The following is a 20401-nucleotide window of genomic DNA, read 5'->3' as shown; positions in this document are numbered from 1 at the left end:
TGCTCCTCCGAGGACAGCGCGCAGCACCATGCAGCTGGCGCCGCTGGCGCTGGCACTCACCACGCTCTTCATCGACGGCTTGAGGACGGGAGCGAGGAGGCAGAAGCTGCACCCCAGGCAAGGTAAGGGGGTGCTCGGGGAGGGGCGCGGGGAGTGCTGTGGGGCTCGGCCACCTCACTCAGCGGCATGTGCGTTTGTCCCCTCGCAGCCCAGCTGCTGGAGAAGCTCAGCGAGTACGAGATCGTGACTCCTACCCGGGTGAATGAGTTCGGTGAGCCCTTCCCCACCGATGTCCACTTCAGGCGGCGCCGGCGGAGCACCAGCGCTGCCCCCGACGCCTGGACGGCGGCCGCCGCCGCCTCCCCCAAGGCGCACTACAGGCTGTCCGCCTTCGGGCAGCAATTCCTCTTCAACCTGACGGCCAGCTCGGCCTTCATCGCCCCGCTCTTCACCGTCAGCCTCCTCGGAGAGCCCGCCGCGGAACAGCGGCGCCTCTACGCCGAGGTGGCCGACGACGACGTGAAGCACTGCTTCTACCGGGGGCACGTCAATGCCCGGCCTCGGCTCACCGCCGTTATCAGCCTCTGCTCCGGGATGGTGAGCCCCGCGCCCGGCCGCGGTCCTGATCCCGATCCCGGTCCCGGTGTCGGCCCCGCCGCGCTGAGGGCCAGGGGCGGAAGCGGGGAGGAGGAGGAGGAGCGGGAGGAGCGGGGCTGAGGGAGGGTGGGCAGAGCCACGGGGCCCGCCCCTTCCCCTCACCGCGGCCGCCGGCTCCCGCCCGCTCGGCCCGGGGCTTTTCTCACACCGCTCTTAGTCCGTCGGGTTKCGGGCTGTGCCGTTCCTGCTGCACGGGTTTTGGGGGAAAAAACATGCCACCGACCGACACCCCGGGGGGCGATTTGCGGCCCAGACGCGGGCACGGACCCCTGCCTGTCTCCGGCGTGCCGATGAGGGCTGGCTGCGGGCTTCCCACCAGGGCTGGCCCCGGAGCCACCCGGGGCCGGGGCAGGGGCATGTCCCGGTGCCTGCTATCCCATCCGGGTGCCTTTTGGTGCAGGGATGTTGGCAGAGGCTCCTACATGGTCTGACTCTTCTGTGTGATCTGGTGCCTTTCAGCCCCACGGGGTGCCAGTCCCAGGGGCTTCCCGGAGGTTTCTGCCGGCTTCATTCAGTCCAGSAGTTCCCCTGGGTGCATGTGTTCGCCTAGGCTTGGGCACATGTGCGTGTGGCTTCCCTCCCAGGTACTGGCCATGGATCTCASTATGGGATGGCTGCAGAATGTTTTRTCTTGAATATTKTTTATTTACMTGCATTGRTAGTGGTATGCRACTAGGAGTGTTGATGTCTTCCCCCAGTCAGGGATTTCACTGGCTGGACACCTCCCTCAGGTCCTTACACATGGGTTTATAGCCTGTCTCAGGGAGAGGTGCTTTATGAAACCAGCACATGCTGGGGTTGCACTGTGGCCTCCAGCATGCGGCAGCACCAGCACCTTCAGGCAGGGCTGGCTTGGKAAATGTCACTGGTATAGGGACAGAGTCTGGCAGATGTGCCGCTCTCATGTTYCCTGCCTGTGGCTTAGTAATTAGCTCTCTGTAAGCTTCAGTGGGATGGCTGCAGGGAGCAGTGTAGCTCAAGGGGGGGGTACAAGCTGAGTGACCAAAGCTGGATGTCAGCTGGTGCCTTSTCAGGGGTCACACAGAACTGGGCACACCTCCCTTGTTAACTGATTGTTTTTTGGGGTAGTGCTGATCAGTGAGTGCTTTGTCACATCCCAAAGCTGAACTCCTGTTTCTCTCTCTGGTCCTTCTCAGCTAGGCACATTCAAGTCTGATGATGGGGACTATTTTGTAGAGCCGCTGCTGTCGTTTGAGGAACAGGAGTATGAAGAAGAGCACAATAAACCACATCTTGTCTACCGACACCGGACCCCTCCAACCAACTCTTCAGGGGACAGGCAGACCTGCAACACACCAGGTACTTATTTTGTCACTGCCTTGGATGACTTGATACTTACAAGTGCTATTTGCAGTTAAAATCAGTTGGTTTGTGTGGGACAGAAGAGATGTAGAGTTGAGGGACCCCTCTAGAAATGATGCTGTGAGCACCAAGAGCGGGCCTGCTGCTGCAGTGGAGAGATATAGTGCCCCTGTGCTTTCTAGGAATTGGTTATAAGGAAGTTGTGGTCAGAAAAAATGTTGCAGTTTCCCTTTCATTCCTGCTGTAAAGCTGGTAAGAAACCTTTTGGTCTTTTGTGCCTATGAGCCTTTAGAGTTGTCTTCTGTTCTCTCCTATATGCAATTCCCAACCATCCTAATCTGATATATTCTCTGTCTGATATTCTGTCCTTTAAGGGACAGCCTTCTGTCTTGGTCTTGCTGTGCTCTTGGTCTTCCCACCACAAATCTGGCTGTGAGTTGCAATGCAATGTCTTACTTCTTTCTAGTGGAAATGAGGAGGTCCTAACACYAACCCTGACAGTTCTTCCCTTATTAATCGCTTTGCCATGGTTTGTTTTCAAAGGCTTTTTTTTTTTTCCTCATGGCCCTTCCTCCACTACACTGTTTCCCTGACCTCCTCACTCTCTCTTTCTRGTCCTTGCACATATGAAAGAGTGCAAGCCTTTTTATCTCCCCTTCATGTGCCTTGATGAGCAATAGCCTTGCTCCTACTGTCCCTATTATCTGCAGTGGCCTCCTGCTGCTCTCTGCTTCCTTGACTTCCTGATGTTCACAACTAATCCTCTCCTTTGGCAGCAAATACCTAAATTTTCTCGGAAGAAGCTTATTCCTTCAGTCTCCTGTTTCACCTGCTGTTTTGCCCTCCTCCTTTGGTCTGCAGTTAGATCTATAGGAGCTTTAAAGCCTAAACAGAGTAGACCTTGACTGGGTTCCCTAGCAGGCTGCAAGCTGCTCATATGCTGCAAAATAGGTGGAGTTGCTCAGGGAGAAAAGGTACCACTGGAGGAGAGGTGTGGTGCCCAAATTAGGCTGCAGTTAGCACATGTGACTTGTTTGGCTCCCATGACTATGGATTGTGGCTGTGCTGTTGARCTATCAGTCTGTTCAGCTTGCACTGATTGTGCTAAGTCCAAAGATGCTCTGATGTTTTGTGACCAGCCAGAGCAACACGTGTTTCTTCCAGAAAACGTGGATARGAGTCCCCATGCAAACGTATGTGCCRGGGGTACAATGGTACCTCTCACAAGGCTGTTGTTGTTTGTTCTTCCAAGGGTTGCTGCTGGAATATGCCATTCTGGTTTCTCTCTTCCAGCTGTTTCTGCTCCCTTCTTTGAGATCAGATGCAGGAGACTCAGAACAGTTGGAAAGAAACACGGAATCTGGCACATTGCATCAGTAGCCCTTGGAGGAATGGAGCAGCAGATCACAGGACTCATTGAATCAAAGGTAGCTGGGAGGGCTCTGAATTTTGCTTGTGGACTTGACTCTGCTGCTGTAACTGACTGCTGTATTTCACCCTGCTCTATCATAATTCCCATTTAGGGTATTATTCTTCTGTATCGTAATTCATAAGAATAAGCCTTCATCTGTCATTTTACCAATGGGATGTATATCTCTTCCTTGTCTGTTCTAATATGCTTTGCTTCTTGCTTGTCTTTGTTTTCTTGCTCTTCTCAATTGTTTCATTTGGTGGAGAGAGGAGTTCTCACCTCTCAAATAAAGGCTTGAGTGTTCCAGATTGGCAAGACAGTCTTATTTGTCCTCCTGTCSTCCTTCCCTCCTTCTCTCCCTCTTTACTATCTCTTCTTTATGTTGACCAATCTTTTGAAAGGGAATGGTGATACGCTCATATGTGTTTGGGGAACAAGTCTTGGTTATTTGATTTAAGGAGCAAGCTCAGAGCAGGCTTGGGCAATGCTGAACCTTGGCATCCTCCCTGAGGTTGTGTCTGGTGAGAGAAGGTGTCTCTCATGTCTTTGCAGCAGAGATGAACATACAAAATCTAGCACTACCTGTTTTGGACAAGGTGTATCACTCCTGCTGGAGAAGAATGGTTTCATGAGAGCTTGGGAACTAGTCACGTCTGTAGGGTGTTGTGTGAATCCTTTATCAGAATAAATGTGAAACAGTCCGTTTATATTGCAGACTGCTGGCAGGGGTGGAAATTTACTTAAAGAGGAAATTAATGTAAGGGAAATCTGAGGTACCCACCCTGCAGTGAGCAAGGGACCCCATGTTGCCAGGCAGTGGTGCTATTAAGAATGACTTTCTGATAGTCATCTTCCTGGAAATGATTAATAAGCAACATACTGGTGTGCCCTTGCCGTGATGATGTAATTCTAGACTTCTTGAGCTATTCAGGAAAGTTTCCCTTGTGAATTGGCTAACAGATTGAGTAAAAGCTCTCATTTGCAGCAGTCTCCCTGTTAATTTTAGTTTCACTCCCCTTACTTTCAGTTTTCAGCGTCCTCAGGTCAGCTTAGCAAACCAGGTATTTGCTTTTGTTATGTTTTAATTAGCAGTTTCTGATAACAGTTTTAGGTCCTCTGACATAAGAGATACTCTGCAGGTGTTCTGGAAAAAGATCTTTTTCCTCTGAATGCTGATGGATATTGAATGGAAGCTGTGMTCTGCAGATGAACTTTCATAGCACAGCACTGGGGCTCTGGCAATGTATTTCAGCTGTCTGGCATACAGCTCAGCCACTGCAATAAAAACTTTAGACAGAGTTTTCCTTGGGGTAACAGGTTAACRTAGTCGTAGGAAATTGTGCATTTTCCTCTCCTTCCCTTCTTTTAGTTAGTGCCGTGAATCAGTTTGTCATCTGGCCGGAGATCTGGTAGAATAATTAGTTGTATTTTACCGAATAGCCCTGACAGGAGATGAGGACTTGGCCTGTTGATGTCACTATAGGTGCAGCACCACTACCACCCATTGCTTCAGGATAACAACCTCTTCCGATCCAAATTATTAAATCTGCTTTTTTGAGGCGGAGGAGGAAGAGAAAAGAAATTGTGATCCTAAAAAAAAGTCAGAAAAGGAAGTAGCTTATTGCGAGGCTGGAGAGCGAACAATCTGATTCCAGTGATAAAAGATGCAGAGCTGCATCCTGCATCTGCATGCTAGCTGCCTTCAGGAGGCCAGCAGCACCTCCCCGAGCCCCACCCAGTGGGACCTTCTGCCAGGTGAAATTCTCAAGGGGAAATGTGAAATTCTCAAAGTTTGGTCTTGCAGAGAGATTCAGTTCCAGATGCCAATAGSATACTGCCTTTGGTCATTGCTTAAATAAAATGCTTCAGGCCACCTATTGCTCTAGGTCTTATTTCTGCTGCTTCTCCTTTCTTTCATATTTTCCATAGTTCTTGTCACTGATGTATGTATACATATATTTGTATATATATTTYGATTGTTGACTTCTCTGGAGCTCTTCTCTTGCAGTTTTATTGGAGTTTGTGGTAGCTTTAGCCTTTTACTGAATCTTTCCAATCATTCTACCTGTTGGCCACCCCTTGTTCTGAGGCAGATGTGGCCTCCACCTGCCTGGTGGCATTGAGCCACAATTCTGTGTCCTGTGAGTATAATTGCAAGAATTGTGCCTTTATGTGCCTCACTTCTGCAGCCTGCACAGCTCTTGCTTCAAACTTTGCAAATTCTGCATAGCTTTTACTGTGACCCTGATACAGGGCTCCTAATTAAACTTTTTTGGGCAGCTCCTTCTTTGTATCCACTGCCTTCATTCCACTGATCTGTGCTAACCATTTCCATCCCAGCTTCTTTGGTTAAATACTTCTCTGTTCTTGCCTCATTTTCTCATAATTCAAGACCCACCCAGAGCTGAGGTGAATAAACCAAGGACTGAATGTGTAGTGAATGTTAGCTGCTCCCATGAGTTGCTGCTGGTCAGCTGTGCCCAACTCAAGGCTTGCGTTGGCCTTGGGCTCTGGGGCCATGTGTGAGGATCTTGCACAAAGTCCTTGCTCCTTAATGAGAGCATTTAAAGCACGAATATCCACCATGGGCAAAACTCCTCATGCAGAAGCAGAAATAACATTCTGATGGTGCCAAACTAGTAGGAAGACGATTAGAGCYGTTTCTGTTTCTGGAGGGGAGCCAAGGGGCTGTAGCCAGCAAAGAGGCCTTCCAGCAATTCGTGCTGAGGTGGCGAGGTTTTGGAAGCAGACTCAGATGAGTGCAGGACAGAGCAGGTCTTACCTGCACCGTGCTGGCTGTGCCCCCACCCACTGCTGGCAGAGGTTGGAAAGCCCAGTGACTCACYTGCTGAGGCTGCTTTCCAAAATCCACCAAGTATTAGCAGCACAGATGGCTGTGGGCCACAACTGGGAGACTTAGCACACCCCAGTAACTTCCAGAARCAGATGCAAAAGGGTCTCAGATTTGCAGCTGGTATTTCATTGTGATGTTAAAGCAGTTTGACTGCTGGAGAATACATGCATGGCCAGGCACAGCAGCTCCACAAAGGGAGGCCCTGTGTACTAGTCAGGTGAGGAGGAGAGAAGCTCTGGGTGTAAGCTGTGCTGAGAAGAGCACAGGAGAACCCAGTCTTGCCACTGAGCTAGCGTGACACAGACATACTCAGTAATATGTCACTGATTTTTCAGTTGCATTAATGAGTAATTTGTAATAGATTACCCTTTCATAGTAACTGTAACAACCTTTCCCACTGAACATGACACTGGGGAACCACCAGRGCAGAGGAGTGCTGCCCTGTGTCTTGAGCAAGCAGATGCTTGGTGCTGCCAACTCAATGATTGTGATCTTGTTTCTGCATGATAATTAGCACCAGCCTGCTCTCATAATGCCACCCAGCTGCATAGGAAGTCRTTGGTGAACCCATGGCAGGAGTAGGAGATGGTCCTGTCACCATGTTCCCATGTGCATGGAAGGGGTCAGGTTGAGGTTGCCAGGATGTGGGTTTGTTAGTGTGTTGTCAGTGCCATGACCAGGGAGATCTGTGGCAGGATGTCTTGGGTGTCTGGTACTGTGGCTAAAGCCTGACTTTGTAGTGTGGTCTTTCCTTGGTGCAGGGAGGGAGCTTTTGCTCCTGCCRGAGCTGTGGTTCAAGGTGTGTTCTCATAGCTACAATTGGCAATGGAGTGGAGTGGGRCCAGTGGTAGAAAATTACATGCTCCTTCTACAGACCCTTTGTATGTGTTGTGTTCTTACTTTATAGCTGCTTTGAGGCAGAAATTTTGAATTCCTTTCCCACAGGACTCAATGTTTGTACTCTTGTGAGTGGTCCATGGTGAAATCCCAGACTCTTTGCAGTTAGACTGTTGGTCTAGAGTCCTTTTGTATTTTTGCTGTTTCTTTTGGATTCTGTCTTGCCTCCAACTGTGTCCCTTTTTTTGTTTTCAACTCCTTCATCCCGCAGAATTTTGCATTCTAGGTGTCTGGTTTCCAGGCAGGTCTTCAGGCAAATTCTGTACTGCTGAGTGTCACGTAACCCCAGGGCTGCAAGAGATCTGCAGGGAGGTTTTCTTAAGCCTTTACTTCCAGGTTGAGCAATCCTTGAGCTCTTTCAAGAGTCTGTTTAAGCTGTCAGCTTTGCTTTTGGCCTCAGGRTAAAACACTGACTTCGTTCTTTCCATCAGAAAAGTTTCTTATCTTAAAGAAGTGGATTGTAATTTTTAGTCAGATAGTAATTATTCCAGGTTTCCTTCCCTCACAAAATCAGTGAAGAAGAGAGTTACATCACAAGTCCCATATGTTAATGTAATTAGTTCTATTTCTGTCTCCCTATTGAGGTAACAGCACAGTAAGAGCCAACTGGTATTTGGTCAGATGGGCCTTGGAGGTCAAGCACAAGCTTTTCCCATGCTGAGTTGGGGAAGGGATCAGTCAGTAATGTTTGAGATATCTTGTGATGTTGGCAAGTGAAATAAGACAATAGACTGATTTCAGTTTAAAAAAATCCATCACAGTCAATGATACAGACCCCATAACTTGTTTTGATTTAAGATTCCTCAGTGTGAGTTATAAGCAAAGTGCATGCAATTTGTTGTTACTCTTAGTACTGAAAATGTATCAAACATCYATCTGGTACCCTAAGAGTGTAGGATTTGAGATTGTGACTGAACAAATTATTATTGATTGGYTGTTGTTTTGTAATTCAAACGTGGTAAGTGTACAGAATTAAATTTTTCTCYTGGAATCAAAATGGGTGTACTTGCAATTTTGCATCTACTTTTACCTCATSTGTGTGGACATCCACTGAAGGAGGACAGGTGGGAGAAGCAGTGGGGGGATCACTTTGGTACTTTTGTGACTGTTGTGTATTGCAAGTTGCCTGAAGAGCAGGTGTGGGAGTTCTGTAAGATGATCTTGAATCATTTTCTGCTGCATGCTCAGCTCATGTGTTGTATTTCCTTTCTTAAAGAGGCAATTTATTGTTTTGTTCATAAATCTACTTTCTGTCTACTGTGCAAAATTGATAGCTTTCATGTACAACTTTTTACCTTTGGCAGAAAATCAATCTTTTTGGCTGGAATGCATTCTGATATTCATCACAAGGAAAGGAAACATCTAGAGTATGTGTGGTCTTTGGTGTAAGGATTGTAGGAACCAGAGAATGTTTTATTACTCAGGGAAGTTGGTTGGTGCTCACTTCCAGTCCATGGTTCTCAGCATTCTGGTTCAAGTAGTGAGAAGAGAGACAGGGTCACCCTGACAGATATCAGGGTTCAGCATAATCTGGAGCTTTGGCACCTCCAAATCTTTCTAGCCAGAGCCACAGTGGGGAGTGAATTGGGATGGAACTGTGGATTTTTGCATCAGTGATGCTTCATGCCAGTTTGAACTGCTCATGGCTCTATAGCCTTGCTTTCTGGCCTTAATATTTTCACATACTGCAAGCACAGATTCCAGGCTTTGGACTTGACATGTGGGACCAACTTCAGCAGCAGGAGCTCCATGGGCCTGTCTGCAGATCTGAACATTGCTCCAGYTGGACATTAGTAAAGTGTGTGTGCAAATTTCAAAGTGGAGGAAGCTGAGAGAATTGACAAGCAGATKTGCCTTGGTCCTGGGGGATTATGATCCATTCATGCAAGTATTTTTCWTAGTAGCCAAGAGTTCTTTATAGAAGCCCAAGGTTTTGATCCTCCTCTAATGGCTTGAGAGAGAACTCTCCTGAGCCCAGACTGTTTCCTAATTTAAAGGAAAGTATGAACAACATGAACAAATCAAAGCTTCCTGCCTTTGTATTGCTCTAAGAGTGTCACTTATGAAAGTGCTGATATTTTATTGCATTTTCAATAATTCCAACCATGAAAGTTTTGTCCAACTCTCTGTTGAGTGGGTTCAGATTAATTTGCAGTTGAACACTTCCTCATTTGCCAGTTAGAAAAATCAAGCAAGCTTTAATTTCCACTCTTAGTGCAGAATATCTTTTTCTTTGGATCCTGGCTTGGCCAGATCCTTCATTTCACTTCCAATGCAGGTCATTGATCTTGCCTCTGTCAATAAAACCTCTTTTCTTTTCCCGGATATAGCAGCAGCTTTTTTTTATTATAGCAGCAGCAAAATCAAGGAGCTATCCAGAGGGAAGACAGGATTAGTCCTGCTCATGGGACTGATCATCTCTGTGTAGTACAGGGCTAGGCAGTGGCTGGTCCCCCATTATGTTTCCATCCCTGTGTTGTCCAAGTAGGTGAGCAGCTGCTGGCAGAGAAGGTGTGTTCAGSTCTGGGTTATGCTGACCACAACAGCACCCCACAGTAACACAGGTAAGAATTTGGCCTCATATAAATCCTTCTGATATACATGTCGGTATGTGTAGGTATATGAAAATGTAGATAGAGATGGAAAACATCTTGATATAGAATTAAGGCAGAACCAGGGCTAGAAAAATCCTTTGGGTGCAGCTGTTTGTGTCCTAAAGAGGAGCCAGTTTTCATTCCATTTCTTGGCAAGAAGAGCCTAAAAATTTATTTCAGCCAGTTTCATCTCTGCATGAAGGAAAATCCATTTTGCCTCTCCCCTCTGTTTCCCAAGTGATGGCAGTTCCCTGTAGTTGTACCAGCTACAGACAACAAATCCAGCYAGGCAGCTGTAGCTGGAGCTTGTACTGGAGCTTTTAGCCAGGGTTTGCTTCTGTGGAGTCAAGGGAGACGGGTCACACACTGACTGACTGCCCGAGGGGAGCTCAGCTGAATTTTGGTCTGTTTTATGGAGGTGTGCAATAAATAATTAACTTCCAAACGATAGTTTTATTATCTGTGCAGCTGRATCAGAGCAGAGTTAGAAGTGTTGTGGGCCAACTGCTGAGCAGCAAACTTTGTTAAAAGTCCTGGGTCACACATTTAGAAAAGTTATGATAATAAGTTGGTTTGAAAGGATCACACTTCTTTTGTAGCAAGGAGATGTTAATGCTGTTAGCTAAAGAAAGATTTTTTCCCCTTCTCCAGCTCGCTCTCTACTTCTTTTTTTTCTGTTATGTGCAGCTCTTATGAACTTGGAGCTGAACTGGAATTGCCTGAATTGTTACACGTCTTACTTAATTGTGCAAATTGCTTTCTATTCCAAGGACTAGCTAACTTAGAAATGGAAAGGATTAGGACTGTTGGGGTAAGCGATCATTCCTTCTTTAAGATTTTGGGTTTAGCATAACAATAGCTACTATTTCAAAAGCAGATCTTGACTTTGCCCTGTTACCCTTTTATGCAGGCAAAGTACTCACATAGGGTCTGAGTTTTCTCTGCCCTCTTTCTTGTGATAGATCCAAAGTACATTAACCAGCAGGAAACATCCATAAATCAACTGAATGGGTTCTGAGCTGAGGCTTCTTGCGCAAGCAAAAATAAATGGCATGAGTGGGAAGATGCCATCAGGAAGGAATATCCCTTTCACAGGATTTGGTCTCCTTTGTAAGTCCCACATTACAAAGAAGAAACTAAACAGGAAACAAATTAAGATAYACCTCCAGGTCTGTCTAAAGACAGTGAAAATAGCATAGATTGTCTTAGTAAAGTATGCAATAAAATAGATATTATTTTGGCTTTTACCTACTTCTCAAATGAATATGAACTATTGAATCAGTGCRTAGATTGCCTGATACCTGAATTATTGAACTGTAGTTTGCATGGTTTTAAAGGGTTTGTCTACTTACTGGGGTTTGGTTTTTCTACAAAGTAAAAAAATGTTTTGTTTCTTAAACCCATCCAATTACTGCAGAAAGTAGATGTGTTTCAGGTCTTTGCAAAGATTGAGGGCTTGCCAAGCCAACCATTCTTCTTCCCAATTTCTGTTACTATGTTAACACAATAGAAAAAAAAAAGGAAATCAAGGTGGAAAAATACCACACTCTTTTTTGGCATGGCTGTGTGTGGCAGCAGGAAGCTGGTGCTGCAAAATTGTGGGGTTTTTGTTTAATGTGAGAGGTTTTCCCTTCTGCCTGATGGAAGGGCAGCATGTTGCACCATTCAATGAGAGTGCTGCTGTTGAGGCCATTGTAATGGAGCAGGATATCAACAGCATCAGGCACACAGAGTCCTGGCACTGCCTGTGTGCAGCTCCCATTAACATGGTCCGGGTTTTATGGAGGGTTGAGAGCAGTGCACAGCCATTAGCATTTAATTTTTCACAGGTGAGTGCTCACCATCTACATCAAGAAAGATGGGTGAAGATAACAGTTCACTACTAAGTCCAGGACTGGCTTTCCATGCAGTGCATCCCCATCACTGGTGCCTGGTTTTCCAGTAACCAGGCTGGCAAACACCCAATATGTGACCTGTTCAAATAGCATGCTGCAAGTGTTGGGAGCCAGTTTGTGCCTGGAAAAAATTAGGTTGTTTTTGAAGGGATGATGTGTCTGACTTGATTTGTGTGCTGGATGGGGGAAGAACACTGATACCGTACCAACACTTGGCARCATTAGGTTAATGATTGACCTTGATGATCTTAAGGGTCTTTTCCAAGTTAAATGATTATGTGATTCTGTGACACTGTGCCAGACCACTGCAACTAAAAGGAAAGTAGTTTTTCCTCTGTGCTGGGTGTACCTGTCTGTGTTGGGCTCTGATTCCCCTGCATGATGGCTCTCAGAATCAGACATGGAATTCCATGTGRTACTCTCTGGGTTTTGGGTAGGTTTGTGGGGGTTTTCTTAGTATGTGATTTCAATACAAGCCTGATGAATATCAATTTCTTTTATGCGCCTCCTGTGTGGTAGGTGTCTTCAAAGAATCCTTTGCATTTCCCTCTTTTTTTGCCATCCAACTTCCCTCTGCCTGGATGGCTGAARGAGAAGGCACCTGAACCTCATGGTCCCACATGGGGCTCTACAGCGCCCTGCCTTCACTCCACAGCCTTGCCTTCAGCCTCATTCCAGCCCTGTTTGAGCATCCCCCCCATCCTTAACTCATTTTTCCTTGAGCACCTGTTCCTTTTGGAAATTAGTTATTTAAAAGAGAAATTTGAGTGGCTGGCTGAGGGTGCAGAGTGGAGAGGAGCTGGCTGAAGGGCTGGGGTTAGCACTTTCTCCTCAGTMTGGTCCTCTCCTCACCTTTGAGTTATTTGTATGCATAGTTGGCTCCCCAAGCTGATTGGCACTGAATGAGTCRGGATAATGTCATGGTTGCCCACGAAGCAGTGCCAGCATGAGGGCACAACCTTGCCAACACAAGGGCATTGATTAGAGCAGAGGAACTAGGGCAATCCAATTATAACCACAAATGCCATTGGCTTTCTCGAATTCTTACTCAAATAACTGCAGACTCTCTGCTGTATTAAGGTGGTCTGGACTATATCAAGAAAGGGGAATTTATAGGATTTAGGTAGTGCAAAGTAAACAGGATTTAATTCTTAACTACTCTATGGCCTATTTACAYCTTGGGCAAAAGGATAATATTTTTCAAATAAGTAGAAGCTGGCTATCCCCTTTGTCTGCCGTGATACTGAAGAACGTATTTCTTTTTTTGGAAATTATTACAATTATTCCTAAAAGGAAACTACCCAAGAAAAATAACTAAGAAGTTTCCTATCATTTCAATCTTGTTTGAGCACTGAATATTCCTTTGTTCCCTAATATGCTTCCTCTAACCTACTCAATGGGTCAGATAAGGAAATGTGATATTTTTCACCACCATGACGAAATTAARCTAAAGCTACAAAGAACATGAGGGTTGTAGCCTGGAGTCGTAGATGAGTAGTTCAGATCTGGCTTTATATTAAATGCAGAAGTGAACAGTCTTTCGTGGATGAATCACATTCAATTAGCTACTTCCTATGATGAACTGATTAAAAATTAAGTGGCATCAAATAAGACTGATTTTGCTCTTACATTTAAATAATGCTATAATTACATACTAATCAGACAGTAAATCTTAATTGTGCACGTTCCATATGTTTTATTTGCCTGTTCTCCCTCTTCACTTTGTCGTCTTTGTATCAGCATGGAGTATATTTTCAGGCTGCTTTTATGTTTGGCCTAATTGAATATCAAAAGCAGTATATGTGAAACTTCCTGAATTCTATTCTTTCGCCAGTGGCAGCTGTGCTATTAGATGACCTTTACCATTCCTGTAGCACAGAATAATAAAGGGAGGGGGGAAACTGAAGCCCAGCCGTGTTATTGTTAGAGACAGAAATAAATCATATATAATTGCTTCGCTATGAAGGCCAGATCCTGCCGTCCTTCATGCCTCAGTTAGAAATACAGGATTTGGACCTTTGTTTCCTGTGGTTTCCTGGCCACCTTGGACGTGCCCAGAATCCTCACGCTGTCGCTGCAGTGGCTAATTACCATTGCAGGGCTCCATCCCTCCTGCACGGGCCGGGAGCTGCCTCTGCTGCAGGGAATGTCCACCTCTCAGTGCTACTGGCTGCCCCAGGATGCCTTTAGAAATGAAGCCTTAGATGGATTACATGGTAGGCTTCCACAGAGTGCTTCTCTTTCAGTTCCCTGCTTGTTTGGAGCAAGCTCACACAACTTTGTTGAGGTAATAGGTATTTTGACTTAATAYACACCTGGTATTAATTTTATTCACTCCAGACTGTGCTTCATGGGTTTTTTTTTTTCTGGTTTATATCTGTAGATCACGACCACAGTCACAAAAAGAACAAGCGGAAACACTGGAGAAGGCAGTGGGCAGAGAGCAGCATATTATCTGATGTGGAGATGCTGAAACACAGCCTGGAAGTTAATTCATTTTCTGGGGACAGCAACAAGACGGGGACCATCGGTGAAAAGAAGAGCCACAGGCGAACAAAGCGGTTCCTGTCCTACCCTCGGTTTGTGGAGGTGATGGTGGTGGCTGACAGCAGGATGGTCGCCTACCACGGAGCCAACCTACAGCACTATGTCTTAACCCTGATGTCAATAGTGAGTGTTCAACCAGGGCAAGTAGATTCACCCTCAAATCGTTTTCTAGTGCTCGCAGAGCCTCTCTCTGCTGTGTTSATAAGCAACACCATCAGTTTGCCTTGCTTAGGCATAGAGATAATGCTGCGGTTATATTAAAAATCGTGAAACTTGGCTGGAAAATGCTGGAAAAGGCTGGAGTCTTCTTTCTAGACCCACCTGCTTCCTGATCCTTCTCACATCTCTCTCTTCCAGCTTTCTGAACATGAGACACCATGAGCAATGTCAYTGGTTGCTTAGCCCACGTGCTGTACTCTTCCTTTTATTTAAGCCCACGTGAAATAACAGCTGAATTAAAAAGGTACTTTGGGCACTGTGCCTTCCAAGTGACTGGTGCTGGTAGGTTATGCAGTTTCCTGACTTCCCTTGTTATTGCAAGGAGAATGTAGTCACCTTGATCCTTAGCATAGTTCTGGAGTTGCTTTCCAGGCTGAGGACAAGCACTTTAGTAGCTGCAGGAACTAGGATGCAGTAGTGCAATCCTAGTAGGACACATAGGCAGCTCTGTAGGTGCAGAGTGACTGGAAGGGAGTATCCAGCATATTTGTGTCTCTGGAGGGATGTTCATCCTGTTTGAGGGTAAAAGTGCAGTGAATATGTGGTCTGAAACTGTCCATGTCAAAACCAGGCACTTGGAAGAATAAGTTGCGTTTAATAGTCTTGGCTGGTGGCCTTTGTGTCTCACTGCAGAATGATCCTGTAATTTGGTGAATTGTGTGCTAAAGCAAAAGGAAATGTTTGGTTTCTGTGATACCAGCAGGTTTTTTTTATCCTAAAATTGTGCTTCTGCCAGGAGGTCTGTCCAAGTAGCATCAGAGCACTGAGTGGGGCAGAGTAGCAGCCCAGGAGAAGGAGTTACGAAATGGAAAATATATGTGTTGTCTTAATTGTTTGTTTCCTTGAATGTTAACAATAATTCAAAATATTGCTTTTTGAAACAGGTGGCTTCTATCTACAAAGACCCAAGCATTGGAAATTTAATTAATATTGTTATTGTGAAATTGGTCGTGATACATAATGAACAGGTAATGGAAATTATTTTCTTCACCTTCTGCTTAGCAATGACATTTGTAGTGAGCATTGTCATGAGTAATTAAAATACCTGTTTTCTGTGTGTTGCTTATCAGGATGGCCCTGCAATATCTTACAATGCCCAGACAACATTAAAAAACTTCTGCCAATGGCAGCAATCCCAGAACCACCCAGAGGGAAGTCACCTTCGTCATGATACAGCCGTGCTTGTTACCAGGTATGGTGAATATTCTCATGAAAACTGTAGCCAGTTGTGTATCAGGGGCTGTGAGCATGTAATATGTGGACAATGTTCAGKTTTTGATATGGATGTAATGATATTTGTAGTTGTGGGGGCAGTGTAACTGTGAGCACAATGGGAGGATGTGTCCACCTTAACAAGAGATGACTTTGAGAGGTTTAGGACTGTCTAAGGTCTGCCGGTGGGTTCAGCATAAGATGAAAAACTGACGATGGTGGGGAGTTAGTTTGGGCTCTGGATGATGTGGCAAACCAGCACGAGAAGGTCCATTGTAGGACCAAGGGTTGTTTCTGCTGTTTTTACTGTGCTTKTACCTTAACTCACTGCTGCACTGGAAATTAATGTGTCAGGTCTSTTCTGCTTTCAGACAGGATATTTGTAGAGCGCACGACAAATGTGATACTCTGGGTAAGGAAAACCTTTTCATTGCCTTTTAATAACTTTTCTTGTAGTGACAATGTTAGTTGCCTGTGCTGAACTGTGAGTGACATATCTTTTTCTATCATAAACCTCTCTGTTTTCTCCTAGGTCTGGCAGAGCTGGGCACAGTCTGTGACCCATACAGGAGCTGTTCAATTAGTGAAGATAACGGACTGAGCACTGCTTTCACAATAGCACATGAACTTGGCCATGTGTATGTTTTATGTAAATACATTTACATTTAAATAGCCCAAGATTTATGCTAACTAGGGCTTGCCAGTCAGGTTGGGAATTGGTACTGCTGAACCTAATAATTTGAGGAGGGATAAATATACTTGGATAGAAGATGCACTACCGAGGTAGATGAAMCTATGGGGTGCTCTGGAGCCTACCTGAGAGCAGCAAAACCAGCAGGGCCGTGTTTTTGGGGAGGATGAATGACAGTACTACAAACAGCACCTAAACAATGATGTCTTGGCCAAGCTGTTAAAAATAGCCAGGATTTTGCCCAGAGGCTAGGAGCCTTGGGGAGGACTAGGGCAAGGGATGGTGGCACATCTCARCTACCTTTTGGGACTGAAGTCTCTCCTGAGAGCAGCTCCTCAGTGTGCCACAGCTCATTGTACAGTCTGTGTAGTGCTGGTGAAGGCAGTGCAGCAGCTGTGTGTGAAGGAAGTTCTTACCCAGGGCATCTGGGTAGTGATGGGGTATATATGTGATCCTGACCCATCTCTTGAACTATTTCACTGTGGAAAATCTTGTGCTACTGGACATCCCCAGGAGAGATATTGCCATTAAAGATGCATCTYCTCCAGTGGAAATTTATTTCAACTGATTTTTGCTTTTTCTCACTGTTGAGATTTTTTTTCTCACTACTAAGCAGTCATGAGAAAAATTGTCTTAGATCACATAGTCCTTTACCCCTAGCTACAACCCTTAGGCAGCTGAGTCAGTCCCAAACCACCAGATGCCTGCTTTGCAGTGGAGGTCTGTAGGTGTGGGATGGATGAGTACTTGAGAACAGATCTCTCATTGTTCTAAACCCCTTTTTTCTTCATGGAGAGCTAGCTGAGACAGTCTATTTTTAACYACAGCAGTATTTGTTTAAACAAGACTTCCTGACAGAAAGTCCCCGAAGGTTTAGTGTTCCCCACACCTAACCTGTGGYTAATTCCTTTGTTAATGCTGCCCCAGAGCTGCTGGGGGGGTTTAGCAGTGCTCCTGAGCAGGAAACACCTCTGTGCTCTTTTTTTCAGAGAGCAGAGTGATCTTAATGGAATACAAACTCCCCAGCCTTGGAACACAGGATCACACCAGGTCACTTCCCCTTCTCCACTTCAAACAGCGCAGTGCTTTAAGCCGCTCTGTCTCCATTAGTGAATTTACCACATTCTTCAAGGTGTCATGTGTTGCAAACTTCATGTTGGTTTCTGCTGATACCAATGCTTGATGGCATTTTGTAAACCTGCCACATAAAGTATAGGAGCCAAGTCTATCCCTGGTGCAAACATCACTTAGGCAGCASTGTGGCCCAGGGTATTCAACTGCATTGGAAAACAGTTTGTATCCAGCACAGGGTTTTGCCTGTGTGCATGAGGGTCTGCAGTCARTGGGYTCAAGTCATTGATCTCATTCAGAATTTGTCAAATCAGCTCTTGTATCTGTGGTCAGTTCCAGAGTATTTGCCATTTTTATGAAGRTAGGGCCAGACTCCAGCCTGTCTGCAGGATAGCAACTGTCAGCTGAAAAGGAAACTGCAGCTGGATTTCCATCCAGGCTCCCTGGAGGACTTCTCTGGCTAAATGTATGCAGTCACAGAGTGAAGAGCTTAGCAGGGTGCTGCTCATGTTTTTCCACATGAGTGCTTGGAACCCTGTTCGTTAACATTTCTGAATTCGTTAGGAATATGTGTATATTCATACTTTTATTCTGTAATGTCTGTCAGCAGCATATTTAGGAAAAATTCTTGTGTTTGCTTGTTCACACTGTTGCTCTTGCTATGCTAAATACTTGATGTTTGCCTCTTAACTGACTTTGCTTTTCACTTCTCTTTTTCTCTTAGATTTAACATGCCACATGATGACAATCACAAGTGCAAGGAAGATGGAGGTAAAAATCAACAGCATGTCATGGCACCAACACTGAACTTCTACACCAATCCCTGGATGTGGTCAAAATGCAGTAGGAAATACATCACTGAATTTCTGGAGTAAGGCCTTGCATATGCATGTGTTGGGCTGTTTTCACATATGCATGTGTCCCGTGGAGTTCTTCAGTTAATTTGGAGTCCTAGTGTGCAGCGCTTGGAGGAAATCAGAGGGATTTGTGTGTGCACGCATCCTTTACATAGAGCAGGAATGCACCCCTGGCATCCAGTCCCTGCCAGTTCAGCCTCATGATAAGCTGGCAAAGACCGGCCTCTCGATGGGGAAGAATAAGTCTTCCCCCATGGATATTGCTTTTAAGGAATGTGTGTTCTCCTCAAACCTGAAGAATGACTTTTCCAAGCCCTGTGGCCCAGATACGGAGCTGTGTTTTAGAAGGCAGATTGAATCTGCCTTTCTGCTCCACAGGTCAAGATAAAGCCCTGGCACTAATCCATGGTGGGAACACCGTTCCAGGAGCCCACGGGTCAGTTTGATGCACACTGATTCGCCCATTTTGCTGTGATGTCTTCCCATGTGTTGTGATGTGTAACAGAATGAGAGGCACAGTGGTGTTCTGGCAAATCCAGGAGTTCATTCCCTTGGGCAGTTCTGCTAATCAATGATTTTTCTTTCTGAATTCTTTATAAAAATATACCAGCGCTTGCTCAGCAACTAAATGCACAGTCAGAAATGCTTTTGCCAGGGTAGCTGACTGTGCTRTGGTGGATGGTTGCTGTCACAGCACAGGGGTGGTTGTGGATGGGTAACACACCCTCCTGTGCTTGAGTTTGCAGTAGCTCTTGTTGTGCTTATTAAGTATAACAAAAGTTTTGTGCAACTGCCCTAAGGCTAATTMAGGAAAACACAAATGGGTTCTGATCTCATCACCTCCTGTTTAACACCTTTATTCTGATTTGTGTTGTAGCACTGGTTATGGGGAGTGTTTGCTTGATGAACCCTCAACAAGAACTTACGCATTGCCTCAGCAGCTCCCAGGGCTGATTTATGATGTCAACAAACAATGTGAGTTAATTTTTGGACCCGGATCCCAAGTGTGCCCCTATATGGTAAGTGAAATTTCACACCATGCTTTTCCTGGTTTTGCCAGGGCAAAATAAGGTCTCCTGGGGTTGGATGAATGGCAGACTCACAAYCCATCAATTTACTGTCAAGCTTGTGAGTTAATGATAAATCCTAGGGGGATAATTTCATAAAAGATCATCTGTCTGGTAAGGCATGTAGCACATATTTAATGTTTTGATCTCTGCAATCACTTAAGCAGATGCAGTGTCGGCGACTTTGGTGTATCAACGTCGATGGTGCTCACAAGGGATGTCGAACCCAGCACACACCTTGGGCTGATGGGACAGAATGTGAGCCTGGAAAGGTCWGTAATACCTGGTGCTGTGTGCCTCGTGGCTCTGTTTCCTTAGGCTCAAGCTGAGGATATCAGTCAAAATCATCCTACCCTAATGCYAGTCGTGTGGGGCATAGCTCTGACTGCAGTGGTGGAAGCCCAAAGCAGTTTGATGTGTTTCAAGCCTGGTGGTGCCTGGGYCATCTCCAGCCCTGATAACATGATTAAAGTCAACTGCTTGGCATAACATTGTTTAAAGCAGGTACTCCTTTTGGAGTTCTTATCTTTTTAAATTAACGCCCTTGAGTGAACTTTTGCACAAAACTTTATAAAGCTTCCTTTAGMTTTTGTTAGAAATTGCCTCTGCAATGTGAGCAATTAGTAATTCTGTGTAACATAAACTTGTCAGCTGGCTTTTCATTTTGACAACTTCAGAGTAAAATATAGAATTGCTTGACATTTTCTGTATGGAACATTTTTGGCAGTAATTCATAGAAACTTTYGATTTCCATGTGCAATGTTAATTTCCAGCTATCACTGTGGTTTCTAGAATGAGTGTTTAATTTTTAGTTGTTCATATCTGCAGAAAAATAGTTGAGAGGMTTTTTCTTTTATTGAGATACTGAAGCTTTTGAATAAAAATGCTAACTGGTTCTTACCATTTGTGTCTGAACAAAAGTATTCTCCATCTGTGTCTAGTAAAAATAGTGACATGTTATTCTACATGGTATAGCTTAAAATTTTGCTTTTCTGGTTCTTAAGATCAGTATTAATAATAATAATGTTTCTTTTAGAAAGAGTCAGAGCTTTAAATCATAGTCTTTCAAATATATTTAATAAAAATTCTGGATGGTATTTTAGATA

The 20401-nt window shown here is 45.1% G+C and overlaps 1 protein-coding gene across 5 annotated transcripts in view; it reads left to right on the top strand.

Moving 5' to 3' along the window:
- The first annotated feature begins 6 nt into the window (after nt 1–6).
- The window catches only part of ADAMTS9 (ADAM metallopeptidase with thrombospondin type 1 motif 9), a 78365-nt gene continuing 57970 nt past the window's right edge, over nt 7–20401 (top strand). For 4 of the 5 annotated variants that reach the window (XM_057375321.1, XM_057375323.1, XM_057375324.1 and 1 more), the window contains exons 1-11: nt 7–122; nt 209–597; nt 1815–1977; nt 14015–14301; nt 15282–15365; nt 15468–15589; nt 15981–16021; nt 16142–16247; nt 18096–18242; nt 19106–19247; nt 19460–19567. In XM_057375321.1, coding sequence (XP_057231304.1) covers nt 29–122; nt 209–597; nt 1815–1977; nt 14015–14301; nt 15282–15365; nt 15468–15589; nt 15981–16021; nt 16142–16247; nt 18096–18242; nt 19106–19247; nt 19460–19567 — 1683 coding nt within the window. In that variant the 5' untranslated portion in view covers nt 7–28. The remainder of the gene's footprint in view (nt 123–208; nt 598–1814; nt 1978–14014; nt 14302–15281; nt 15366–15467; nt 15590–15980; nt 16022–16141; nt 16248–18095; nt 18243–19105; nt 19248–19459; nt 19568–20401) is intronic. The other variant, XM_057375322.1, reaches the window with a different exon arrangement.

This window comes from Malurus melanocephalus, unplaced genomic scaffold (genome assembly GCF_030028575.1).
Source record: "Malurus melanocephalus ecotype Western Australia unplaced genomic scaffold, MMel_1.1 scaffold_245, whole genome shotgun sequence".
Lineage (NCBI taxonomy): Eukaryota > Metazoa > Chordata > Aves > Passeriformes > Maluridae > Malurus > Malurus melanocephalus.
Note: the sequence above shows the minus strand (reverse complement) of the source record. Positions and strands in the feature narration are given on the sequence as shown.